This window comes from Tasmannia lanceolata, unplaced genomic scaffold, assembly GCF_043159265.1.
Source record: "Tasmannia lanceolata isolate RefF3 unplaced genomic scaffold, GAP_Taslan_0.1 ptg000003l, whole genome shotgun sequence".
NCBI classification, from domain to species: Eukaryota; Viridiplantae; Streptophyta; class Magnoliopsida; order Canellales; family Winteraceae; genus Tasmannia; species Tasmannia lanceolata.
Genome location: NW_027518680.1, coordinates 55806724 through 55829546, shown reverse-complemented (window position 1 = coordinate 55829546; position 22823 = coordinate 55806724). Strand labels below are relative to the sequence as shown.

The 22823-nt window shown below is 40.9% G+C and overlaps 1 protein-coding gene across 1 annotated transcript in view; it reads left to right on the top strand.

Moving 5' to 3' along the window:
* Positions 1–22823, top strand: part of LOC143856168 (nitrate regulatory gene2 protein-like) — a 29194-nt gene that overhangs the window by 5402 nt on the left and 969 nt on the right. Inside the window, exon 3 of the mRNA XM_077366274.1 lies at positions 4301–4524. Coding sequence (XP_077222389.1) covers positions 4301–4524 — 224 coding nt within the window. The remainder of the gene's footprint in view (positions 1–4300; positions 4525–22823) is intronic.

Below are 22823 nucleotides of genomic sequence, written 5' to 3'. Positions count from 1 at the left end.
TGGGTATTCGCAGAATCGGGGAGACTAATCAAGCTTTATTGGGAAAGTGGTTATGGAGATTTGGGGAAGAAGGTTTGCAGCTTTGGGTAAAAGTGATTGAAAGTAAGTATGGTTCCTCGGCAGGTAGATGGGAATTGGTTGATAATTACAAAAAAGATAAGTGCTACTATATGGCGGGATGTGATGAAATTGAAATTGAAATTTGGTAAAGGCATAAGATATAGGGTATACAAAGGGAATCGGGTTAGATTTTGGCTAGATGCATGGTGTGACTCTAGACCGTTATCGGATATATTTCCAGATTTGTTTGAGGTTGCAGCAGATAAAGATGCTATGGTTAGGGACTATTTTATCCGTAGTGAGAACGGAGTGGTTTGGGCACCATTGTTTAGAAGAGACTTTTTTGACTGAGAGCTTGAGTTAGTGGACATGTTGCTGGTTTTATTGGAAAAGATCTACATCAAACGTTCTGGCACGGTTAAAAGAATCTGGATCTGGGACTTTGGGGGGGGGGGGGGTTTCTCGGTTAAATCTTTCTATCATCACCTAGGGCCTCATGCTGCATCTTCCAAAGTAGCCAAGGTATGGAGCATCCAAGCACCTCCTAGGGTTCAAACTTTTGCATGGACGGCTATTATTGAGGGAATTCAGACGGTGGATTTCCTTCGAAGAAGGAATATCATTATTGTTGATCACTGTGCTCTTTGTATAGATGAGGGGGAATTGGTAGACCATCTGCTTCTTCATTGCAAGGTAGCTACAGAGTTATGGAATAGGTTGTTATCTAGATTTGGTGTTTCATGGGTTCTCCCATATTTGAACATTGGGAATGGTGTCCATGGAATGGTAAGGGAAAAATTCTATGGAGGATATCCTTTCTAGCTATAACATGGGTGATATGGAAGGTAAGAAATGATAGAGTCTTCAAAGGATTCTCCAGACGCCCCTCTTTCCTCTTCAACAAAGTTGTAGTGCTTATCATCTCCTGGGTGAGACTCATACCCTGCTTTGCTTTTGTATCGGCCTTTGATTTGTGGCATGGTTGGAGGGTGATATGCAATAGAGTTATGGGAAATCCTAAGGTGGATCAAGTATGGGAACCACCTGTAAAAGGCTTTTTGAAATATAATTTCGATGGGTCTAGCATGGGAAATCCTGGTCCATCTGGTATTGAAGGGGTGTTAAGGGATGATCAAGGGAGGGCCGTTTGGGCTTTTTCGGGTCCAATTGGGATTTCAGATTCTAATGAGGCGGAGGTTCGAGCCGTACACCATGGTATAAAACTTCTTAACAATGTTTTAAATAGGGTGGAGATTGAAGGTGATTCAAAAAATGTCATAAGTTGGATTAATAGATCACACTCACCTCCTTGGAGATTTGTGGGTTTCTTTGATGAGATTCAAGACATGATTGGAGGCTTTCATCTTCAGGCATATCATGTGAAAAGGTCAGCAAACGGGATTGCAGATAAATTAGCCAAAGAAGGAGTCTTTAGGGAGGTTTTAGAACAGTTTGACTATCTTCCCTCTTGAGATTCCGGTTTCTTGATATCTGTAGAGTTTATGTTTCTGTTTATTTTTGTTGATATCTTGTACTCCCTTCGGGACTTCCTCGGTTTCGTTTATTAATATATTATCTATTTTCCCTTTCAAAAAAAAAAAAAGCAGATTCAGAGTTGAATAGGGAGAGCAGGAAGAGGAGTGATGGTGGTGATTGAAGGACGAATTTGCAGTAGGTTTCTCTTCCAATTCTGATGTTCAACGAACATTAGAATTGGAATTGAGTTCCCCTTTACAGGGGCGTAAGAATAGGAATCGAATGTGTTGAATATTCTGATTTTTGATTCCGGCAATCCAAACGCACCCTGAGGGTCATTTGGATTGCCTGAATCGGAAATTGGAATCGGTGTCTGATTATGTATCCACTGATTCCAGCGTTTGGTTCGGTATGGTTGGCTTAAAGGTAAATCGCAAGCGAAATTTTCGCTGGAATTTCGGGATGATTTTCATACCTCCCGAAGAGGTGGTATTCTTTCATTCCCGAGCTCTCTCTCTCTCTCTCACGAAATTCCCTCCCCAAATCTCTCTCTCTCTCTCTCTCTCTCTCTCTCTCCAACTTTAGACTATCGATCTCTCCTGTGGACCTCTCTCTCTTCCCCGACTGGGCAAGGAACCAATCTCTCTTATGAAAATCTCTCTTCCACGACTGGATAAGAACTAATCTCTCTCGTATGAAAATCTCTTTTCCCGACTAGGCAAGGAAACCGATCTCTCTTTGAACAAAGGAATCACCGAACTGAAGTGAGAATTATTTCCTAGAGAAAGGGAGAAGGGGTTGGGGGCTCATGGCGTTTTAGCTTAGGAATCGTTGTTCTACTATGAATTTGAGGAATGTAGACAGGAATGACAAGTGCAGGAGAGAGAACTGGGTCTCCGTTAAGTCAAATAAGCTTGGAGATGTCCGAGCCTGTAGAAGTCGTTGTCGAATAGGTGACCGAGGTGAACAAGGACGCTTTCTGGCCTATTGTCCAAGCAGCCACGGGAGAGAAGGTTGTCGTTTTCAACATGTACACGCAATGGTAGCTCTCTCCATCTCTACCTCTCTCCCTGACTATTAATTTCCTTTATTAATGAATTATGTATAGATTTCTTATTTTGTGATATGGGTTCTTGACTTCTTGATTTCTAGGAGAATTCGTTGATTATGCATCGGGGTTTCTTGGCCGCATTTTGACCCGGATCCGCATTTTTAAACACCAGGAAAAAGCGTCCAGAGGCGTAAAAGGTGTATGCCTCCAACAAAAGGCGCACACTTTTATGCATGCACAAGAAAAATGTGATAAATGTGGTTTGAACTTGGAATTTTGATCTTTACCCCTTTTTGTCCTTCCTTCCCATAAACAAGCATTAATACTTTGGTTAAGTAGCTATTCTTTCTCGGGAGAGTTAGAACTGTGAAAAAATGCTTAGGTTAGTTATTGTTTATTAAGACTCATTTGAAGATCAAAGAAGGGTTTTTTTTAAAGAGTTATGTTAGTTTTCGGGTTTTAGAAAATTCTTTCCCTACATTTTTTTTTATTTCTCTCCAACATTGAGTCACGCATGTGGTGGTCCTTCCATTGCTATGTCCCGGGTTAGGAAATATATGCCACATGCACAACTAAGAAGCATCGAATAGGAAAGATACCTTGGTGGCTAATATATATATTTTAGCTAATATCTCCAGTCCCTATACTTTTTATGGTTGCCCCTTCCTTACATGCAAATGTGTTTTTAAGAAGACATTAGGAAACTACCATTAAAAAAAAAGGCATTAGATATCGGGACTGGACGGAAATTAGGTCCTTAAAACATGTGGTTACTTCACCAGTGAACCACCTTACTATTTTTATTCTGACTGCACTAGTTCTCTAAAGCCGAGCTGCCTGCCATTCTCAAGCCATTTAACATCCTCCAAACCACACAATCCCAGCCTGATTTGCAACAAGGAAATCAGTATCAGCATTCAAAGTAATCAACTCATCCATAAACATGCATGTAGTCGTACCAAATACCAAGCATCCTATTTCTTATGCTCAGATCTTTGAAGTCGGAGCTTGTTTTATGTGATCTCAAATCCATTGTGAAGCATAAACACAGGAGAATAAAGACCCAATTAATAGATTCCAGGTACTAGCTCTCTCTCTCCCTCTCCCTCTCTCTGAAACACACTTTTTTTTCTTCTGATTTTTCTTCTCTCCACTTTCCCTTTTCTTCTCCTTTGGTCCTCATCTTCCTGTGTGCCTTTCTCTTCCTTCTGTTGGCTATACATTCTGTGTGGTAATTTTCATCATTTTAGAATAAAAGTAGCTCTACACATCAATGAGGGGCATTCTTATAAACTATTGGGATTTTGTCTATTAACTTCTGTCCCAAGTCTCAATGTTTGACTGCTTGGAAATAGTTTACGAAAAGTTAATGCAATTTCTCTAAAAAAAAATGTTTTGTTGAATGAAGGACTTGCCAGTTTTTAACAGGTTGATATTTATTTGTGGGCAGCTCCAAGTTGACCAGGTTGAAGCCAGAGTAAAACCCACTGAGTCTATGGTGGCTTTGTCTATTAAAAATTTCAGTGGAAGCTTATACCATCCTTTGCATGGAGCTCTTAATCTGTTAATGCGAACCTATCTATTCAATTTATATAGTGATATTTTGTTTTCACGTCACATAAATTTTTATTTCAAATAATTGCACCAATAATATCCTTTATAAGGAAATTATCAAATCCTAAATCCAATCATGCTTTGGCTCATGGTGAACAGTCAGGTGAGCTAATGAAAATTGAGTATCAGAGGAAGGTTGCTTTGCTAAATAAACAAAAGAAACGTGTCTCCAATCCCGAAGCACTTGAAAAGACTAAAGCGGCAGTTAGTCATTTGCACACAAGATACATAGTTGACATACAGTCCTTGGATTCAACAGTATCAGAAATAAACCGCTTACGTGACGATCAGTTGTACCCAAGGCTCGTGGCCCTTGTTGATGAGTAAGTTGCCATTAGATATGAATTTGAACAAGTTCAATGTATACTTTTATATTCAGTCCATCTGGAAGTTAATTCCTTAAATTATTTCTTAATAAATGGTATAGTTTCTCTGATATCTATGTTCAATTGACTTTTTTTTTCACCATTATCTGATTTTAACCTATATACCTTGTTAGAATGAGTAGAGAGAGGAGGAGGAAGAAGAGTGAATGGAGAAGACGATGAGTTTCCACTAATGGGAGCTCACATGTAATATGATGTATACATATAGAGCGCAAAGTAGGGTTACATGTGTAAAGACAACAATACCCTCAATACTACACGTAATGACCAAAATACTCTTCAACATACCGATGGGTTTTATACATTTAGAATCTATCTTTCAAAAGCATTTATAGTGTTTGCATAAATTACTATTTTAATCCTGTCCATATTTGTTTAGCACGAAAGGCTTTAAGGGTATTTCATGCCATATGTTCCATATTTTCAGTTTTCATATTCCTTCTTTATCTCATAACTTTTGATCTCACATGTGGAGTTTTAAAACTTACTTATTTCAATTAAAGAACCTCATTAACCATTTAACATTTTCCAAATTTGCTAGCATCATTTGATGTGGCTTTTTGGTGATACTTAAGATGATGAGAATACCTATCATCTTTTTCCAAGGGAAAATAGCTTTAAATTCTGGCAGTTTGTCCGCTTATACTGCCCAGTTTTGTTGGAACGTGTATCTTTGGTGGTTGCTTTCTTTTGTTTAATTTGTTAAGCAGCTCTATTCCTATCTTAATTTGAGCACATTTGTAATATGTTTTTAATTGTTGGACAGACCAAAAGCTCCTACTCTAATGTATGAATATTTGATTTTTTTTTTTTTGAAAGTTCAATGAATATTTGATTTTGTGGGTGCATTTTTTGTCTGTTTATTTCTTTATTTTGGTTACTCTAGCTGAAGTAGTGTTTGTGGTTATAAAATATTTTCCTATGATTTGTGGACACGGACACAGATCATTAGACATGGTACCCCCACCACCCACACACATAAATTCCAAAAAATAAAAATCTAGACACGAGGATACAATCACACATGATGAAAATCAATGGCAACAATATGCAATGCACATTACAAATAGAAAGAGTATGAGGCGTTAACCTATGTAATGCTAGCAGTCAATTAAATACCAAATTATTCATAAAACTAAAGTCAATGCAAAATCCAGTCAACCCTTGTTTCTTCTGGTTGGGATCCTAGCTTTAAGTTATTTTTGCAAACCTACGAGGGTGGTGGTGAGTACGTCCCACAAGCGTCCAAAGATTTTTGCTCATGCATCAACAATTCTCTTGCCCAAATGCTCCTCAAAATGGAGTAGGAAGCACTGCCATGTCACATATGCTAGCTGCCCATGTTATTCCACTCTCTCACACTAACAAATTTATAGCCTGAAGCATTTTATACCACAGTTTATGACATTGACTTTCTCTCGATGACCACCCTTGGACAATCATCATCGACATCTATTTATGGCTATGGATCTTTACTTTCACCTTGGCTTGTGGGGATGTATCTATTATGGTCATGTTTTGTCATCCACTCAATAGAAGGTTTCTCTTCTGTTATGTGTAGGCCCAAATGCACAAGTCGTTAGAGGGGCTGATGACTATATCTGATGACAAGTGGATTGAATTTATGCAAGAGAAAATGAGAGCCCTTTACAAAACTGACAGGAGGGAAATATCGAAGAGGCCTATAGACAAGAATTTTGTAGGCTGCAATTGGGTTTACAAAGTCTAACTCAAGCCAGATGGAACCATTCACAGACACAGAACGTGACTAGCGGCCAAAGGTTACAATAAGAGGGAAGATCTTTACTATTATTAGGTATTCAATCCTATAGTCAAGAGCACCATGTTAAGATTCATCCTAGCCTCGGCCAACATTTTTGAAGAATTCTTAGTCAAATGGATTTAAAGAATGTTTTTCTTCACTGTACTCTTAAGGAGGTGTTTATGGAACAGTAGAAGGCTTTGACGTTGCAAATGATAACGACTATATATGTATATTCAGGAAAGCTATTTATGGGTCAAACAGGCTCCCATAGTCTGGTTTGACAAACTGCATCGGCACTCAAATACAATGGATACAAGAGGAATATGTTTGATAATAACTCATTGTTTATCAAGCATACACAAGTAGGGATTGTTCAAGTTTTATTATGCAGTTGGGGCTCTAATAATTAACATTATTAGTGGCCACATTTTATACAAGGTATTAGAGAGTATTAATTATTAGATAGGTGTTGTCCATCACCCCCTCTCCTTTACCCTAAGCCACGTGACACTTTCTTTGCCTAACTCTTTGTCCTTATCCTGTCCATGTTTCTGGCGCACCAGATTTTATATCTGTTTGTCTAGCATGAAGAAAACCCGACGACTTCCTATTGCCATTGTCAGGCGGGAGTCTCCCCGCTTGCATCTGTCATTGGTGTCATTGCCACTGCTACAACGGAGTCCATGGTTGTTGCAATCATCACAACAGATTTCACTGTAGGAATTGAAGAATGTTTCATATACCTACATACAATATGTACTTAAATACAATATGTAAATCAAGCATATCGACATCTGCATGATTGGGATGAATGACGGACCCGGTGTATCTTATGCTCAGCAAGCCATATATCACTATGTTGTAAATCAAGCATATCGGCATTTGCATGACCCTCGAGAAGAACACAAGCATTGAAGCGTATTTTGAGATACCTTAAACAGGTACTATAGACCATGGATTGTTTTCCAAAACTCGTCCTGACAAGAGTTAAGATTTGCAGTTACTTGGATGCAGATTGGGTCGGGATCATAACATGCGGAGATCTGTGACAGGGTACTGCATATTGATGAATGATTGCATGGTCACTGGGAGCAGCAAGAAGTAGAAGACAGTAGTTTGATCAAGTGCAGAAATGAAGTATAGAGTGATAGCTACTACTACTGCAAAGTTCACGTGGCTGAGATGACTAATACAAGCACTTCATCTCAGGCCAAACACTCATGTGCTCTTCTTTGACAACCAAAATACCATGAAACTTTCATAGAACCCAATCTTCCATGCTAGGGCCAAACATATGGAGATTGACTACTTCCAGTGTTGAGATTCAAACTACATATTGTATGTAGCTACATAGGAAATGTTCTTCAATCTCAGTGAAATTTGTCGTGGTTGTTGCAACAACAATGGACTCTGGTGTGGTAGTGGCAGTGGCACCAATGACAGATGCAAGCATGGCGGCAACACCATATTCCTGCATGGCAGTGGGAGTAGAAGGTTGGAGGATTTCTTTCTTGCTAGGCAAATATGTATAAAACCTGGTGCACAAAAAACGTGGGTAGGACAAGGACAAAGAATTGGACAAAGAAAGTGCCATGTGGCTGGGGGTAAAGGAGGGGGAAGTGGTGGACAACACCTATTTGATAATTAATACTTTCTAATAACTTATATATAAAATAGGGCCACTAGAAATATTAATTGTTAGAGCGTTGACTGTATATTCTCTTTGTGTCTCTAATCTCTCCCTCAATTGCGTAGCATCCTTGAAATTCTAAAGGACATCTCTCGCTCTCTCTCATTCTATCAGTGATGTGTTGTGGATAAAGGAAATGGAAAAGAATTGCTTCTCACAAGATTTACCTTAAGTTCACTCTAAAACTCATTTTTCCAAGCATTGGCTACTTGAGAAATTTACTTTTGTAAGTGCATTCCAAAAAGGATGCTTGTGCTTACATAACTTCGTTGCTTTCAGGTTAACCCTGGTATTTGGTATTCTATTTGCGACGGCATTTCCTTCACATAAGATATGAGCAACATGTCTTCCTTGACAACACTAGGATTTTAACATTTGGTTTGAGGGATTCCGGGAATCGGAATGATCATTGGAAAATCTGTTTTTTCTTCTTCTGAGTAGTAAAGAAAGCTTATTGAAAGAAAGAACAACAAAATTTCCACTCACTAAGATCAACCCCACATACACCCTCTCTAGCTAACATATATGCTGCATCATTAGCTTTCTATAAACATGTGAAAATGAAAATCTGACCCTACCAAATCATGGATTTCATTTCCCAGTAGCCATGAACACGGAAATGATGCAGTGCCCAAGCAGTCATATCTCAGGTCACCTTCCACCAAAATTTTATCGCCCAAATCCTTAACGAAATGTTCGAATCCCAGTAAGGAGTGCATGTGCTTCTGCCTCATTCAGATATTTTACATCATTAGGAGAGGAACACTTCCCTTTCTCCCTTTCTCTGTTCCTAAAGACTCCTCTCCTATCCCCCACTGCCTCACTCCTTGTGGATTTCCCAAGGAGCAACTTTCAAAGTTAAATTTGATCCAAATTGGGAGGAGGAATCCACTTTTCACTCTTCTGTGTCTTTACAGGCTTCTTAATAACAATACGCCAACTTCTTTGTAACTCTGAAACTGTCAGCTATTCTTTATTTTCTAATGCCCAATTGATTTTAAGCGTTCTAAATTCACAATAAGTACCAATCTTAGTGATCTTATCCTAAAAAGTTTATCTGTTTCTCTTTACTCAGTATCCCAAATAACTGCTGGAGAGATATTTGTTCATAATCTTTTACTAAGAATTTCATTATTCTCATCATCAAATTAAGTGGAAAACCTTTGTTTACCAGTATCATCTATTAACATGTTTATTTCTCATTAGAGATGTACACTTGGTGCATAGTTTGGATTCTTTGTAGCTACTAATGTGCAGAATGAGCATAAAATCTCCTAAAAATCTCCACAGAACAATATCTATACCTTTACATACTTTAGGTTCTGCCATAATTTCCCAAGCAATGGGAACTACCAAAAGCGTAAAGATTTATTTATTTATTTATATATTTATTTTTAGGAATTCCAAGTGCAAGTGTTTCTTGTACAAATTGCTAGAGAATGAATACTCATTGGAGTAACCTCAAACTCAATGTTGTGCCTTTCGAAATGTTACTACAAATAATAGCCTGCGACCCTTCACGGGGTCCTAGTGGATTGATAGGCCAGCTGTTTGAGCTTGTTGCGTGAAAGACAGAAGAGGAGAATAGCGAGAAAGAGAGAGAGAAGTACGTCTCTCATTCGCAAATATGTATGTGTATATATATGTGTGTGTGTGTAAATACAATGACCAGAATATCCTTAAGAACATATAATGCAACTAACATTCCCCCTCAAGCTGGAATGTATATGTCATACAGTCCCAGCTTGTTTCAAATATCACTCAACTCTGCCTTACTCAATGGCTTAGTAAACACATCAGCCATTTGATCCACTGATTGAGTGAACATTGTACTTATCTCACCCTTCAGAATCCTCTGACGGATGAAGCGACAGTCCATTTCGATATGTTTGGTCCGCTCATGAAAGACTGGGTTTGTAGCAATGTGGACAGCAGCCTTATTGTCGCAATATAACTGAGATGGAGAAGGAGGAATACCAATCTCTGATTAAAGAGAGTGCAACCGGATTAGTTTTCCACTTATATGTGCCATGGCCCGGTATTCGGCTTCTGCACTTGATTTGGCTACCACGTCTTGCTTCATGATTCACCATGACACCAAGTTACCTCCTACGAAGGTGCAATATCCGGTGGTTGATCTCCTATCTGCTAGAGATCGGGCCAATCCGCATCACTGAACCTTTCTAGTTTTTCATGACCATGTCTCTTGAACAACAAGCCTATCCCTGGTGCACCTTTCAAGTATTAATTAATTTGAATCACTTCTTCTCAGTGGCAGGTATGTGGTAAGCTCATGAACCGGCTAACCACTCCTACTACAAATGAGATGTCTGGACGACTGACCGTGAGATATATTAGCTTTCCAACCAACCTCTTGTACCTGCTATGGTCATCTAATAAATCTCCCTCATTTGGAAGAAGCTTTACATTCGGGTCCAAGGGAACAGCAACGGGTTTCACTCTCAAATCAAAGAACCTGTCTCATCTAACAAATCTAGCACATTTTCCCTCTGTGATAGTGAAAGGCCTTGTGAGAATATGCTATCTCAATTCCCAGAAAATATCTTAGACGTCCTAGGTCTTAGTTAGAAAATCCTCTCTGCAGGAAGATCTTCAACTTCTGTATGCCTATCGTATCACTCCCAGTATTGATAATATCATCCACATTCACTATCAAGAGAAAATATCCAGCATCAGACTTATGGCTAAAGTACACTGAGTGGTCAATCGCACACTGCTTTGTGCCAAATTGCATGGTAGCAACACTGAATCTTCCAAACCATGCTCTAGGAGATTGTTAAAGACCATAAAGGGATTTGCGAAGACGGCAAACTGAGGATGACCTCTCCCATTGAGCAACATACCCAGGAGGTTGCTCCATGTATACCTCCTCAATGAGGTCACCGTGGAGAAAGGTATTCTTAACATCTGGTTGATATATAAGCCAACCCCGGTTGACGGCTAAAGAAATCAACACACGAACTGATGGAATTTTTGCAGCCGGAGAGAACGTTTCAGTGTAGTCGACGCCGAATGTCTGAGTGTAGCCCTTTGCAACAAGGCACGCTTTAAGATGCTCAATTGTCCCATCTGGTAATTACTTAATGGTAAACACCCAACGACAACTAGTTGGTTGAGCACCGGGAGATAGCGAAACGAAGTCCCAAGTATGATTGGCATGGAGTGTGTCCATCTCAATATCCATGGCTGCACAGCAACCTGGATGAGCAAGACACAAAACTACGAAACACAGGAGTTGGATGATCATAGGAAACAAAATTAGAAATTGGATGACCAACAATACGGGAACGAGTACGAGAAGTGATGGGGGGAATTAATGGTATAGGAGATGGTGTAAGATCGGGTACCTGAGAAGTGAATATGGATATGTCTGATGGAGAAAAGGATGGCCCGGGCGTAGAGTGCTGGACAACTTGTCTCGGACCAAGCTGATAGACTTGCCAGGAGAAGAAGTAGAATCCATAGTCACAGGAGGAAAAGGTTGGCCTGCCAGGAGAAGGGAAGAGGTTGGCGAGTGTCAGCCTCAACTTCATAAGCCGAGGAGGAAAAGATTGACGTAGACTCAAAGAAGGTTATATTGGCAGAAACGAACAGCCCGCGCAAACGAGTACTGATATCTATAACCTTTCTGAGTACGAGAGTACCTGAGAAAGACACATTTTTCCGCACGAGGATCCAATTTGTCGAAGCCAGGAGATAGGTTATTGACAAAGCAGAGACAACCAAACACCCCAGGAGGTAAAGGGAATGGATCACGATTAGGATGCAGAACAGAGAATGGGGACTTACCGGCTAAGACAGATGAAGAAAAGCGACTAGCTAAGAAACAGGATGTGAGAACAGCATCGCCCCAATAAACTTTAGGAACTCCAATAAACTTTAGGAACTCGCATTTGAAACATGAGAGTTCTATCCATATCCAGCAGATACCGTAGTGTCCTCTCAACTACACCATTTTGTTGAGAGGTGTAGGCACAAGATAACTTATGCAAAATACGATGGTTAGTCAAGAAATCCTGAAAGCCACCAGAAACAGAGAAGTATTCACGTGCGTAAACATTTTAAAGAGCAATTATACTGGGTGTTAATATCAGCATAAAATCGATGAATTGCAATAAATACTTCAGAGCGATCTTTAAGAAGAAACAACCATGTCATTCATGAAAATCATCAACAAAAACCATAAAGTATCTGTAACCAAACATTGACGTAGTCCATGAAGGACCCCATACATGAGAGTGTACCAGTTCAAAAGGACTAGAAACATGATTAATAGCTCTAGAGGGAAAGGATACCCGATAGTGCTTTCCGAGCTCACAGGACTCGCACTGAAATTAAGTAATAGGGCTAGAAATAAAAGAAGACTGCTGAATCTTTTGGAGCGAAGGATGGCCGAGACGACAATGCCACTGAAAGGAGTCGACAGAACTGCGTAAAGCTGCACTAGTGGTACCACAATCAAGGTAATAGAGACCGTCTGCCTCACGACCTGAACCGATCTTCCTAGTCGACATATCCTGAAAAATACAATAAGGAAAGAAAGTCGCATAACAGTTAAGATTTTTCGTTAGCTGACTAACAGAAAGAGATTAAATGGAAACTTCAGAACACAAAGAACAGACGATAATGTATGATTCGAATGAGGAGAAATAACACCTATACCAGAAACGGTTGTAGTGGTCCCCATCAGCCAAAGTAACATTATGAGAAGTAGAGGTAAAGGATTGAAAGGAGCTAAGGGAAGCAGAATTACCAGTCATACGATTAGAGGCTCCAGATTCGATGAGCCAAGACCCGGAGGTAGAAAGAAAACAAGAAGGTGAACTATCTTGCTGGGCAAATATGGTAGTATGTTGCTTTTATCACGAAGGTGCAAGAGCTCATCATACTCACTTCAAGATACAAGCGTGGTTTTAAATTTCGGCCGAAACGAAATGAGACGGCAAAAATATTTCGGTTTCGGCCAAGGCCGAAACGAAATTCACATGAAGTCGTTTCTTTACAAGATTTCGGCAAAATTTCACCGAAATTGGCGAAATTTCGGTTGAAATTTCATTTTTACCCTATTTTTTACAAAATTTCCACCAAAATTTATGAAATTTCCACCAAAATAGCCGGAATTTCAACCGAAATCGCCGAAATTTACACCGAGATTGAAGACATTTTGATCAAAATTAAAAGAAAAAGAAATCATTAAAATATTTTTACATGATTTCAGCCGAAATTGAAATATTTCGGTTTCGGTGGTGGCCGAAACCGACACTGAAACCGACACTGAAACCGAAATTTAAAACCTTGAATACAAGTAGAGAATCATCCTGTGCAATAGGGCCAAAGGAGGATGGAGTGGACACCTCAGGAAGGCTGGCAGAGGCATGGTGAGTAGAACGAGAGGGACGGAGCTTTGGATGTAAATCATAGCAGAAATCAATAGTATGGCCCTCTGTATGAAAATGAGTACAATAACGAGTCATCACTCATCGATCACCTGTGCCACGACCACTGCCACGGCCGCGACGCCCACGACCACGGCCAAATCGACCACCACCACAACTAGAAAGATCGCCCTTGACATAAGTGGCAAGAGTTGAACCATCAATGCTAGGATCACTGGTCCCAACAGCCCTCATGGAGCGCTGTACGCGGGAAAAGACCTCAGTGAGGGAGAGCCAACAAATCTGCTGTCGAATCAGTAGAAAATCAGGGCTCCCGTAAGTCCTATTGATGCTTGGCAAAGACGATAGGATCCACCGTAAAGGTCATATATAAATCAAGTTTTTGACATTGGGCTACATAGACTATAGAAGTCCGCCACAGACTTGTCCCCATGCTGGGGGCCCATCCACTCAGAATACACGTCACAAATACGGGTGGGATTATTAACGTTAGAATACAAGGTCTTAGCATGCTGCCGGATGTCCTTTGATAACTTAAGATACATCATCGTTCCAGCCACTTGCTGTTCCATACTATTCCATAGAAGAGTCTTGATCAGCACATCATCATGGAGCCACTTAGCATAGGATGATTTATCATCGGCAAAAGGGGGTCGCGTTCAATAAAATCAACCCTACCATGCGCAAGCAGATAGGGCTCAACAACTATATGCCAAGGAAGGTAATTTGACCCATCAAGCTTGATGGAGGTCATCTATGGGAAGGGAGCCTCCACTGACGTAGAACTAGAAGAGGGAGCGGAAGCTGGAGTCGTCATGATGACACCAACTAACAAGGTGAAAGAAACGAATTGCAACGAACGGCAACAAAAGAAAGGCAAACGGATAAAGGAGAAGGGCGATCAACACGCTAGCCCACTCACCATGACGCTGCTTTGTAACACAGACATACCACAAAAACACACCGAACCATGAAAAAAGAGGAAATAGATCACCATACTGGATCGGAGCCACATAACAATGAGGAAAAAGACGGAATAGGGAATTTAGGTCATTAAATAGGGGTAGTAATTAAAGAAATCAAAGGATATGATTTAGGGACTGATTTTTAGAGTTTTGGAGGGTTTACGGCAATGGTGGGAGGTGGAGGTTAGGGTTAGGGTGGAAAAGAACGTTAGGGTTATGATGTAGGAATGAGAATGGGAATGGATTTCTCTTAGAAATGGAGGAGTGGGTTAGGGTTTGGGATTTGGGAATGGAGAACTGGATTTGGGGATGTGCGCAAGCTGAAAAATGTTTTCTTTTTGTATGTGTGTGCGCGCGTGCACGTGGGTGTGTGTTGGGGTGGGGGGTGGTGGGGGTTGCGCAAGTTGAAAAAGGGAATTGGAGATGTGCGAAAGTTTAAGATGTTTTTTCCCCCTTTCCACGGTGGTTTTGGGGGGTGGTGCACAAGTTGAAGGGCTCAGATAAGCTTATTGGAACTGTGGAAGGGCCAACCAAATAAATGCTTTGGATCCCCACAAAAATATGGGGCCACAGGTGTTTTTAAGCTATAGCTCAGATAAGCTTATCTGAGCTGTAGCTCAACAACACTTTCCTCATATATATATATATAGAGAATAGAGTTCCTGAGGTTAACCTCATATAAGCTTATATGAGGTGGCGCTCACCAAACATAAGGCGCCCATTTTGTTTGGATGATCCAAACCATTCATTTGCAAGGCCCCATCATAGATAGGGTGTGTACCAAAAATCAGCTCCATTGGATCATCGTAACCCCTCCAAAAGTGGAGTAAAAAATGGGCAGATTTGTGGGCAAAAATTGTCTATCCATTTTGCCCTCCACTTTTGAATGGGTTAGGATGATCTAATGGAGCTGATTTTTTGTACACACCCTATCTATGATGGGGCCTTTCAAATGAATGCTTTGGATCATCCTAGCAATGTGGGCCCCTTATGTTTTGTGAGCGCCACCTCATATAAGCTATATGAGGTTAACCTCAGGAACCCTTTTCTCATATATATATATATATATATATATATATATATATATATATATATAGAGAGAGAGAGAGAGAGAGAGAGAGAGAGAGAGAGTGAGTCTCCCCCTCACTAATATGTATATATATGTGTGTGTAAATACAATGACCACAATACCCTTGAGTACATGTAATGCAACTAACAGAGCTGATATAGCAATGATTTTATTATGATGGACATGGAATCATGACTAAACAGAAAAAAGTTGCATGCTAGAGCAAGTGGAAAATGAAGAAAAGCAAGGTTCGGTGGGGGAATTGGTCTTGCTCATCTTGTGGTTACTGGAATTTTAAATGGAGAAGTAAATGCCGATGGTGCCAGGAGAAGGGAAGAGGCAAAGAAAAGAAGAAAGTAGAAAGAAACAAAGTGAAATCGTGGTGGCGACAAGAGGACTGATACTGCTCATCCTTCAATTACTTAAATGTTAAATGGCGGGGTAGATGTCGGTGGTGTCTCCTGGATAAAGAGCATTTCTCCACCTCCTGGAGAGCCCTCGAACCTAGCGGATTCGGGTACCGTGACCCAGGAGGGAGAATGTTGGCCTGATTCTGGACTGACCACCCATTTTGTTGAAGGAGGGATACCGTCCTTGTCCATCTCGGGGCAGGAGGTGGGAACAAGACTTAATACCCTAAGTGCATGTTTGGTAGGAAAAAGAAAAGATTTATCTGGCTCCATCCAGGATCTCTGGCTTTGGGCGAAAAACCTGTTGGGACACCCCTAGCCTCCTCTGTCCCTCTCTTCTATCAAAGGATGAAGTTTTATTTACGTTTGACTTGGTGGAGATGGCCTCTGGAGTTCTGGCTAAGAAAGACAAGGCTTACAGAAGCATCTTGCTTTCCGTCTCCACATGGAATCAAGACTTCGTCCAGGGATCCGAGGTGTTGTGGGTCAATATATATGGCATCCCTTTGCAAGTTTGGGCTGCCTCAATAGTTGAAGGTTTGGGAAACCTCTTTGGACCGGTCTTGGAGGTGAAAATGGAAGGTAACCACAAACATTGTATGAGTTTTGTATTGGTCAAAACTTTGCACCTAGATGGAAGCTGAGCTATCCCTTCGTCATCTATGGATTTCTGGCCACTGTTACACTGTGGGTATCCTAATTCAGGAGTCAAAGGGACCTCATTGGATTCCTGAGGTCGATCTATGTGGGCGTTGTGAATCTTCCTAATGCAACACCGTGAAGAGAAATTGAGGAAAGGGGAGGGAAATAGACGAAAGGAGATAGAATTAGAAGAATAGATGAAGAAGAGACGAAAATAACCTGAAGAAGAGACGAATTTAGGGAGAAGTAGAAGAAGAGAAGAATAGACGAATTTAGGGAGAGAAGAGAAGAAATCAGAAGAGGGAAGAAGAAGATAGGAAATCAGAGGGAGAAGAATCTTTATTCAATAATCATCAAAGTTTTAAAATAAGCTATAAAGAGGCCTAGATATAGGCAAATAAACAACCTAAAAAGATAGAAACCTACTAAAATAAGAATTCCTAAAAATAACATGGAAAATAAAATCCTAGAAACTAATAACATGGAAATAAAATACTAGAAACTAAATAATGTGGAAATAAATCCTAATATCTGCATCATTCTCCCCCGCTTAAAAAGAACTCGCCCTCGAGTTCTGATCCGCCTGGATCAAATACGTAGACGACCCACTCAAGTAGCATGAGTATCCTCCGAACTCTAGAATGCTGGACAACGCTCGTAATGACTGGAAAAGTGTTATGGAACGCGAGCGTAGTAATACAGAAGAAATCATCCATGCAGAATCATAAAGATGTGAACCTCTCTTGACAATCAAATAAGCTGGGAAGATGGCAACGTACTCCTCCTGGATCGGCATGATAGCAGGAGGTAGTATCAAGCTATGACCATCCTCCAAAAGATCAACACGCGCTGGTATCTCATCAGGCTCAATGGAATCAACAACAGAGTCATCTGCTAGAATCGTATCTAGCATAGTGATATCATGCGGGCAATCCTTCTGATCAATGTGTGTAACAAGCGCCTCTGTGTCAGCACAAATCTCGACAATCTGCTCAACCAGCTCAAAAATAGTGCAATCCTCAACAATATGCTCTCGAACATTCATCTCAAGTAATGGCTCAACAGTCAGGTCACTCGGCTCGGACTTAGGCAATGGATCAGCCTCACGTGGATCTGCCACAATATCTGCCTCAGAAGAGTGAAGCTCACTTTCTAGATGATCGACAATCGGTGCGGCAGAAATCTCAGAAGCATCATGTGCAATGATGTCGATATCACCAATCAACTGAGTCACTAACTCTGGATCGTCCATCTCAGAGTCTGAATCTGATGGAATCAAAGGCTCAACATCAATACTAGCATCTGGACCCGTAAGAATATCAGTAATGGGGAAGACGGATGAAGTAGTGGTGCAGCTCTGCAAATCTGACTCACGCATGCGATGCTCTAAATTCTCAGCTTCAATTTTAGCTTCTCGTGCACGACGGGCTGCTGCTTCTTGGTCACGACGAGCAGCTTGTTCTCGTCGAGCAACTGCTTCACGCAGCAATTGTTTTTCATACCGATATGCCCTTATTGCATAAATACCCATAAACTCATCACGGACATCCTCCCATCGACGGAATAGGGAACTGCGATGACGGTCCGTGCTTCGACTTATCCATAACCTCTTGGCTTGTCGTCGTACAGTTTCTCTGGCTCGGTAGATGGTCGCTCGGTGATCATAGCCGTAGTACTCATGATATGCATCCAAAGCATTGATCCATCGTAGACATACAATCTCATAATTACTATAGGGAGTGCGGTCTTGGAAATATTGATCGTCGTACCCGTCAAAATATGGAACATAGGGGGCGGAGCCATTGGGATCGGTGTCGAAAACTGAAATCAACTGTCTGATCTGTCTGGCATGTTGAAAGGAACACAATGCCTGTCTCCGATCTGAAATTGGATGTCGGGAAGATGCTGATCGGAATATTGAACGTAATCGACGGCTGAGATTGCTCCTGAAATTGTGCTGAGAATCACTATCTGCTACTGAAACTGATACGGGTGTGCTCTACTAATCAAGTACTTCAACTTTTGTGTTGAAGTCGCAGGACAATTTTGAGCGGAAATAGCCCGAAAACAAGAGAGAGAAACTAGGTAGAGAGAGGAGAGAGAAAGAACACTATTTATTTTTATTTATTTTTTGTTGGGGGGTACCTACGGAAAGAGGGGGTAGAATTAGGCCTTTCCTAATTGGGATGGGGTGCCCAGGGGAGAGGGGAGAGGGGAGAGGGGTGGGGGGGTGGGGGGGCAAAGAAAAGCTTTCCTTTTTCTTTTGTTACTCACGTGACAGAAGCCACGTCACTGACTAAAGTGATTGGGGTGCTCAAGTTACAGATAACTTGATACTTGATAGGTAATGGGTCCCACATGCATGTAGTGATAGCCTTTTCTAAACAGGATAGATAAGTAGAAGAAGAAAGAAGGCTTCGTACCACTATTTACGGAAAAGGCAACTTACCGTGGGAATAGTAGAGACGTGAGAGGAATGCACACTCAATGAAAAGGAGTAACTTGCTATGCAAGGCAGCTAAAAAGAGACTTGCCCTTTTCAAGGCACATATGAGAGATGAAGAGATAGGCTTGCCTTTTTTTCAAATGTCTGGTATCCTTCAAAACAGAAACTCCGGTGATTTTTCCTTTTCTCTCACGCAACCATTGGTGAGATCACTGCACTTCCCAAATTGACGCCTACTACTTCAACTGGTGGTCCTTACCACCCAAGGATTTATATGGCCCGCAGGCTACCAAACTACTTCAAGACTTTGGTGATATCACTCCCTTCAAAAAGAGCCCTGATCAAATACCTTAACTGGGGTTTTGATGTTTCTGCTATTCAAGTGTGGATTTTCCGGTTTTTCCAAGAGACTGGAAAGAAGAACAATTTCTAAGTTACAGATTGCTAGTTGGTTTCGAGATGAATGCGCCAACTGGCGAGGTGACTCGCAAGCAAAAGAAATGCCCGGTTGCAATCCTTCTTCAGATTTTTACAAAACCAAGGGCAAAAGGGGCTGAATCAGTGTTTTTGAATTAGGGTCTTATCTCCTTTCTTTTTTTTGTTCGATACTTGCTAAACCCAATTGGTTTTCTTCAACCAAGAACAACACAGAAATAGAAAGAAGTTGGAGTGGCCGTGGTAGTGGTGCGGCGGGGCCGACGGCGAGCGACGGTGAATGGTGAATGGTGAATGGTGAATGGAAGCTCCGGCAAGGTGGGTTGTCAATGGCGGCCGCTGCTCACGTTCCTCACTTCTTTTTTTTATTCTCTGCAACTCTCTGGTCAGGGTTGGAATTTGGAATTTGGAACTCAAGTTGAAGTGAGAGGGGGCTTGAAACAATGGATCTTGTGAAGGGTTTGTTGGCTGCAACAGTGGACTGCAAGTGGGAGGGATTTCTGGGCTGGTTTTGGGTTAGGGTCTGGTTTTGGGTTTAAAGTTTCAAGGTAGAAGAAGGGACTGGTTTTAGGGGAAATATCGGACTCGTTTTGCAGGTTTTGTAAAACTAGTTTTTGGTGCAGCTATGAAATTGGGTTTGGGTTTTTTTTTTTTTTAAGAAGGGAAATAAACTACAGGAAGGGTTCTGGGTACTTTGAACTGAAGATATGGCTGAGATTCAAGGGGCTGCAGCTTGGGGTTTCGATAGTGTGGCTGGGCTAAAAGCCTCGGGTACGTATGAGAACTGGTTCGGGGTTTGGCTGTGGGGCATCGGAAATTGCACAAAATTCTTGTTTGGTTGCAATCTCTAAGTCTTGGATCTTTTAGCTCTGATACCAAATTGATGCAGCACTATGAAGAGAAATTGAGGAAAGGGGAGAGAAATAGACGAAAGGAGATAGAATTAGAAGAATAGAGGAAGAAGAGACGAAAATAACCTGAAGAAGAGACGAATTTAGGGAGAAGTAGAAGAAGAGAAGAATTTAGGGAGAGAAGAGAAGAAATCAGAAGAGGGAAGAAGAAGATAGGAAATCAGAGGGAGAAGAATCTTTATTCAATAATCATCAAAGTTTTAAAATAAGCTATAAAGAGGCCTATATATAGGCAAATAAACAACCTAAAAGATAGAAACTTACTAAAATAAGAATTCCTAAAAATAACATGGAAAATAAAATCCTAGAAACTAATAACATGGAAATAAAATACTAGAAACTAAATAATGTGGAAATAAATCCTAATATCTGCATCACTTCCCTTTCTACCTCTAGCAAAGCCTCCCCTGAATCTTGGGTTGGAGATTCCGGGCGGCCCGACGGTGGTCCAGGCTACGATCCGCCCTGAACCCTCCTGTAAAACCCAAGTCAGGAGAACCATTGACTCGTCGGAGCCTGGCCCCCTGTTTTCAAAATTCAAATCTGCTGGACCATGGGCGGGAAAAGTGCAGGGTGCTCCTTCCAAAAATGTGCCTCCATTTTCATCTTTGCCTGTCCGATTGGGGCTGGCAGGGAGAAACCACAGATATCAAAAAGGTATTTTTGGCCTACCTTGCTATCGAGGTTGGACACCTAAGGCCTGTACCGTCTTTGGGTGAAGATCTTGGATTTTCTCTAGCTTCTAACATGGGCGAGCTAGATGGCGTGTGGTTTTAGCTTTTTTACAGAAGAGAGGAAGAAAAATTGGAAATATATGTCTGATGAGGATCTTAGTATTATAGAGGCTCTTGTATTGAAATTATAACTTAAATCTTTTCTGAAAGGTGAAGAAGCTTTTTGAGATGGAACGATTTGAATGATTACTTTGGCTACATAAAAGTTTTTTGGGGAATCGGACAGGGTGAGTGACGGCCACTCTAAAGTTTAATTATATCAGGGGCACCTAGAATAAGCCATTGGGGGTGTGGAGGGACACCTAGCCTCTAGATTTTGGCCAGGGTCATCTGGAAGCGGTCATGAAGCGAATAGATGAAAGGAAATATTTCCGTTTGTCTTTTGGCATTCTTAGCAAAGAAGGAAAAAAGAGAGAAAAGAGAGGAGCTAGAACGTTCAGAAATGGAAAACCTGAGTGAGCCATCCTAGCTTTAATCTAGGAAGCGTCCTTTTGACGTAGTAGAAATGGAAGAAACTTTAAGTAGATTGCGGGCCTTGGTATACAATGAAGATCTGGCCTCCAAGGTACTTCCAACACCAAGAGAAAAGATTAAAACTTTTTAGAAAAATCAATGGAAATTTTTTAAGGAGGCGGCCAACAATCGACTAGAGACATTCTATAACCTTACAAGTACTTACAATGTAAAAGAAACCTATTCGCCGATGCACAAGCACCCTTTTTTCAACAAGTTCTTGGAAGATGAAAAGAAAGAGAGACTTATTCGATGGGAAGAATATAATGTGTCAGGGATTGAGAAGGTGGAAGATCTTCTTAGTCGGAAAAAGAGTCTAGGGGAAAATATCCCATATGAGGAGTTTGTTGAGATAGAGCAGCTTCTCTTGGAGTTTGAAAAATGTTCATATTAAAAAGTAAGCCCTCACTTTTGCTTGGGTAATGAGGACCTTAACCCAATGAAGTACTGAGTAGATATGCTTTGTTTGTTGTTTTAACTTTTAAGCAGAGTGAGGAAGGAAAAAGGGATGTTCAGAGGGGATGTCGGGTATTGTGGAATCCATGGCGATTGGTTATAGTTCTGTTGGTCGGTGTTCAGGTGATATTTTAGAATGGTAGATTGGGAAGATAGCAGTAGTACCTGTCCCATATAAGGTCAAATTCCAATGCTTGGAAAGTAATGTCGTGGTGGTGGTGGTGCTGCTAAAGAAGTAATGGAGTTTTTTGGAGGCTGTTGACGAAGACGATGGATATAATTGGAAGGATTGTAGTGCTGGAATCTGGCAGAGCTTTGGTCGGGTAAAGTTTCTCTTGTATTATTTGTGGTATAAGGCACGACCATGGATCAATGCATGAAGAAAGGGCCCACACTGTGCTGTCGTTGTTTTTGTTCAGATCTTTGGCTCAGGGTATGCCCTGGCCAGTCTTCTTTGATATTACGTAATGCCAGGAGGGACTCCTGATCCCCAATGTAATTACTTTAGTACAGTATCAATGAAAATATGTCATCTGTCAAATTTTTTATTTATTATGATGCCAGAATCATCTTACATTATAGTTGTCATGCTTTTGCTGAACCAACATTGATCTATCTATTGTGCCGTTTAAAGAACTTCAAAGCAAGATGGTCATGTTCAATTTATAATTGATAACACAACATGTTCTTCATCTGATTGAACACATGTGATTTCCCAGATGTTTTGTCAGACTTAAGAACACAGTGTTGCAACTGGATTTGTTTAGATTTTATATTTTTCTC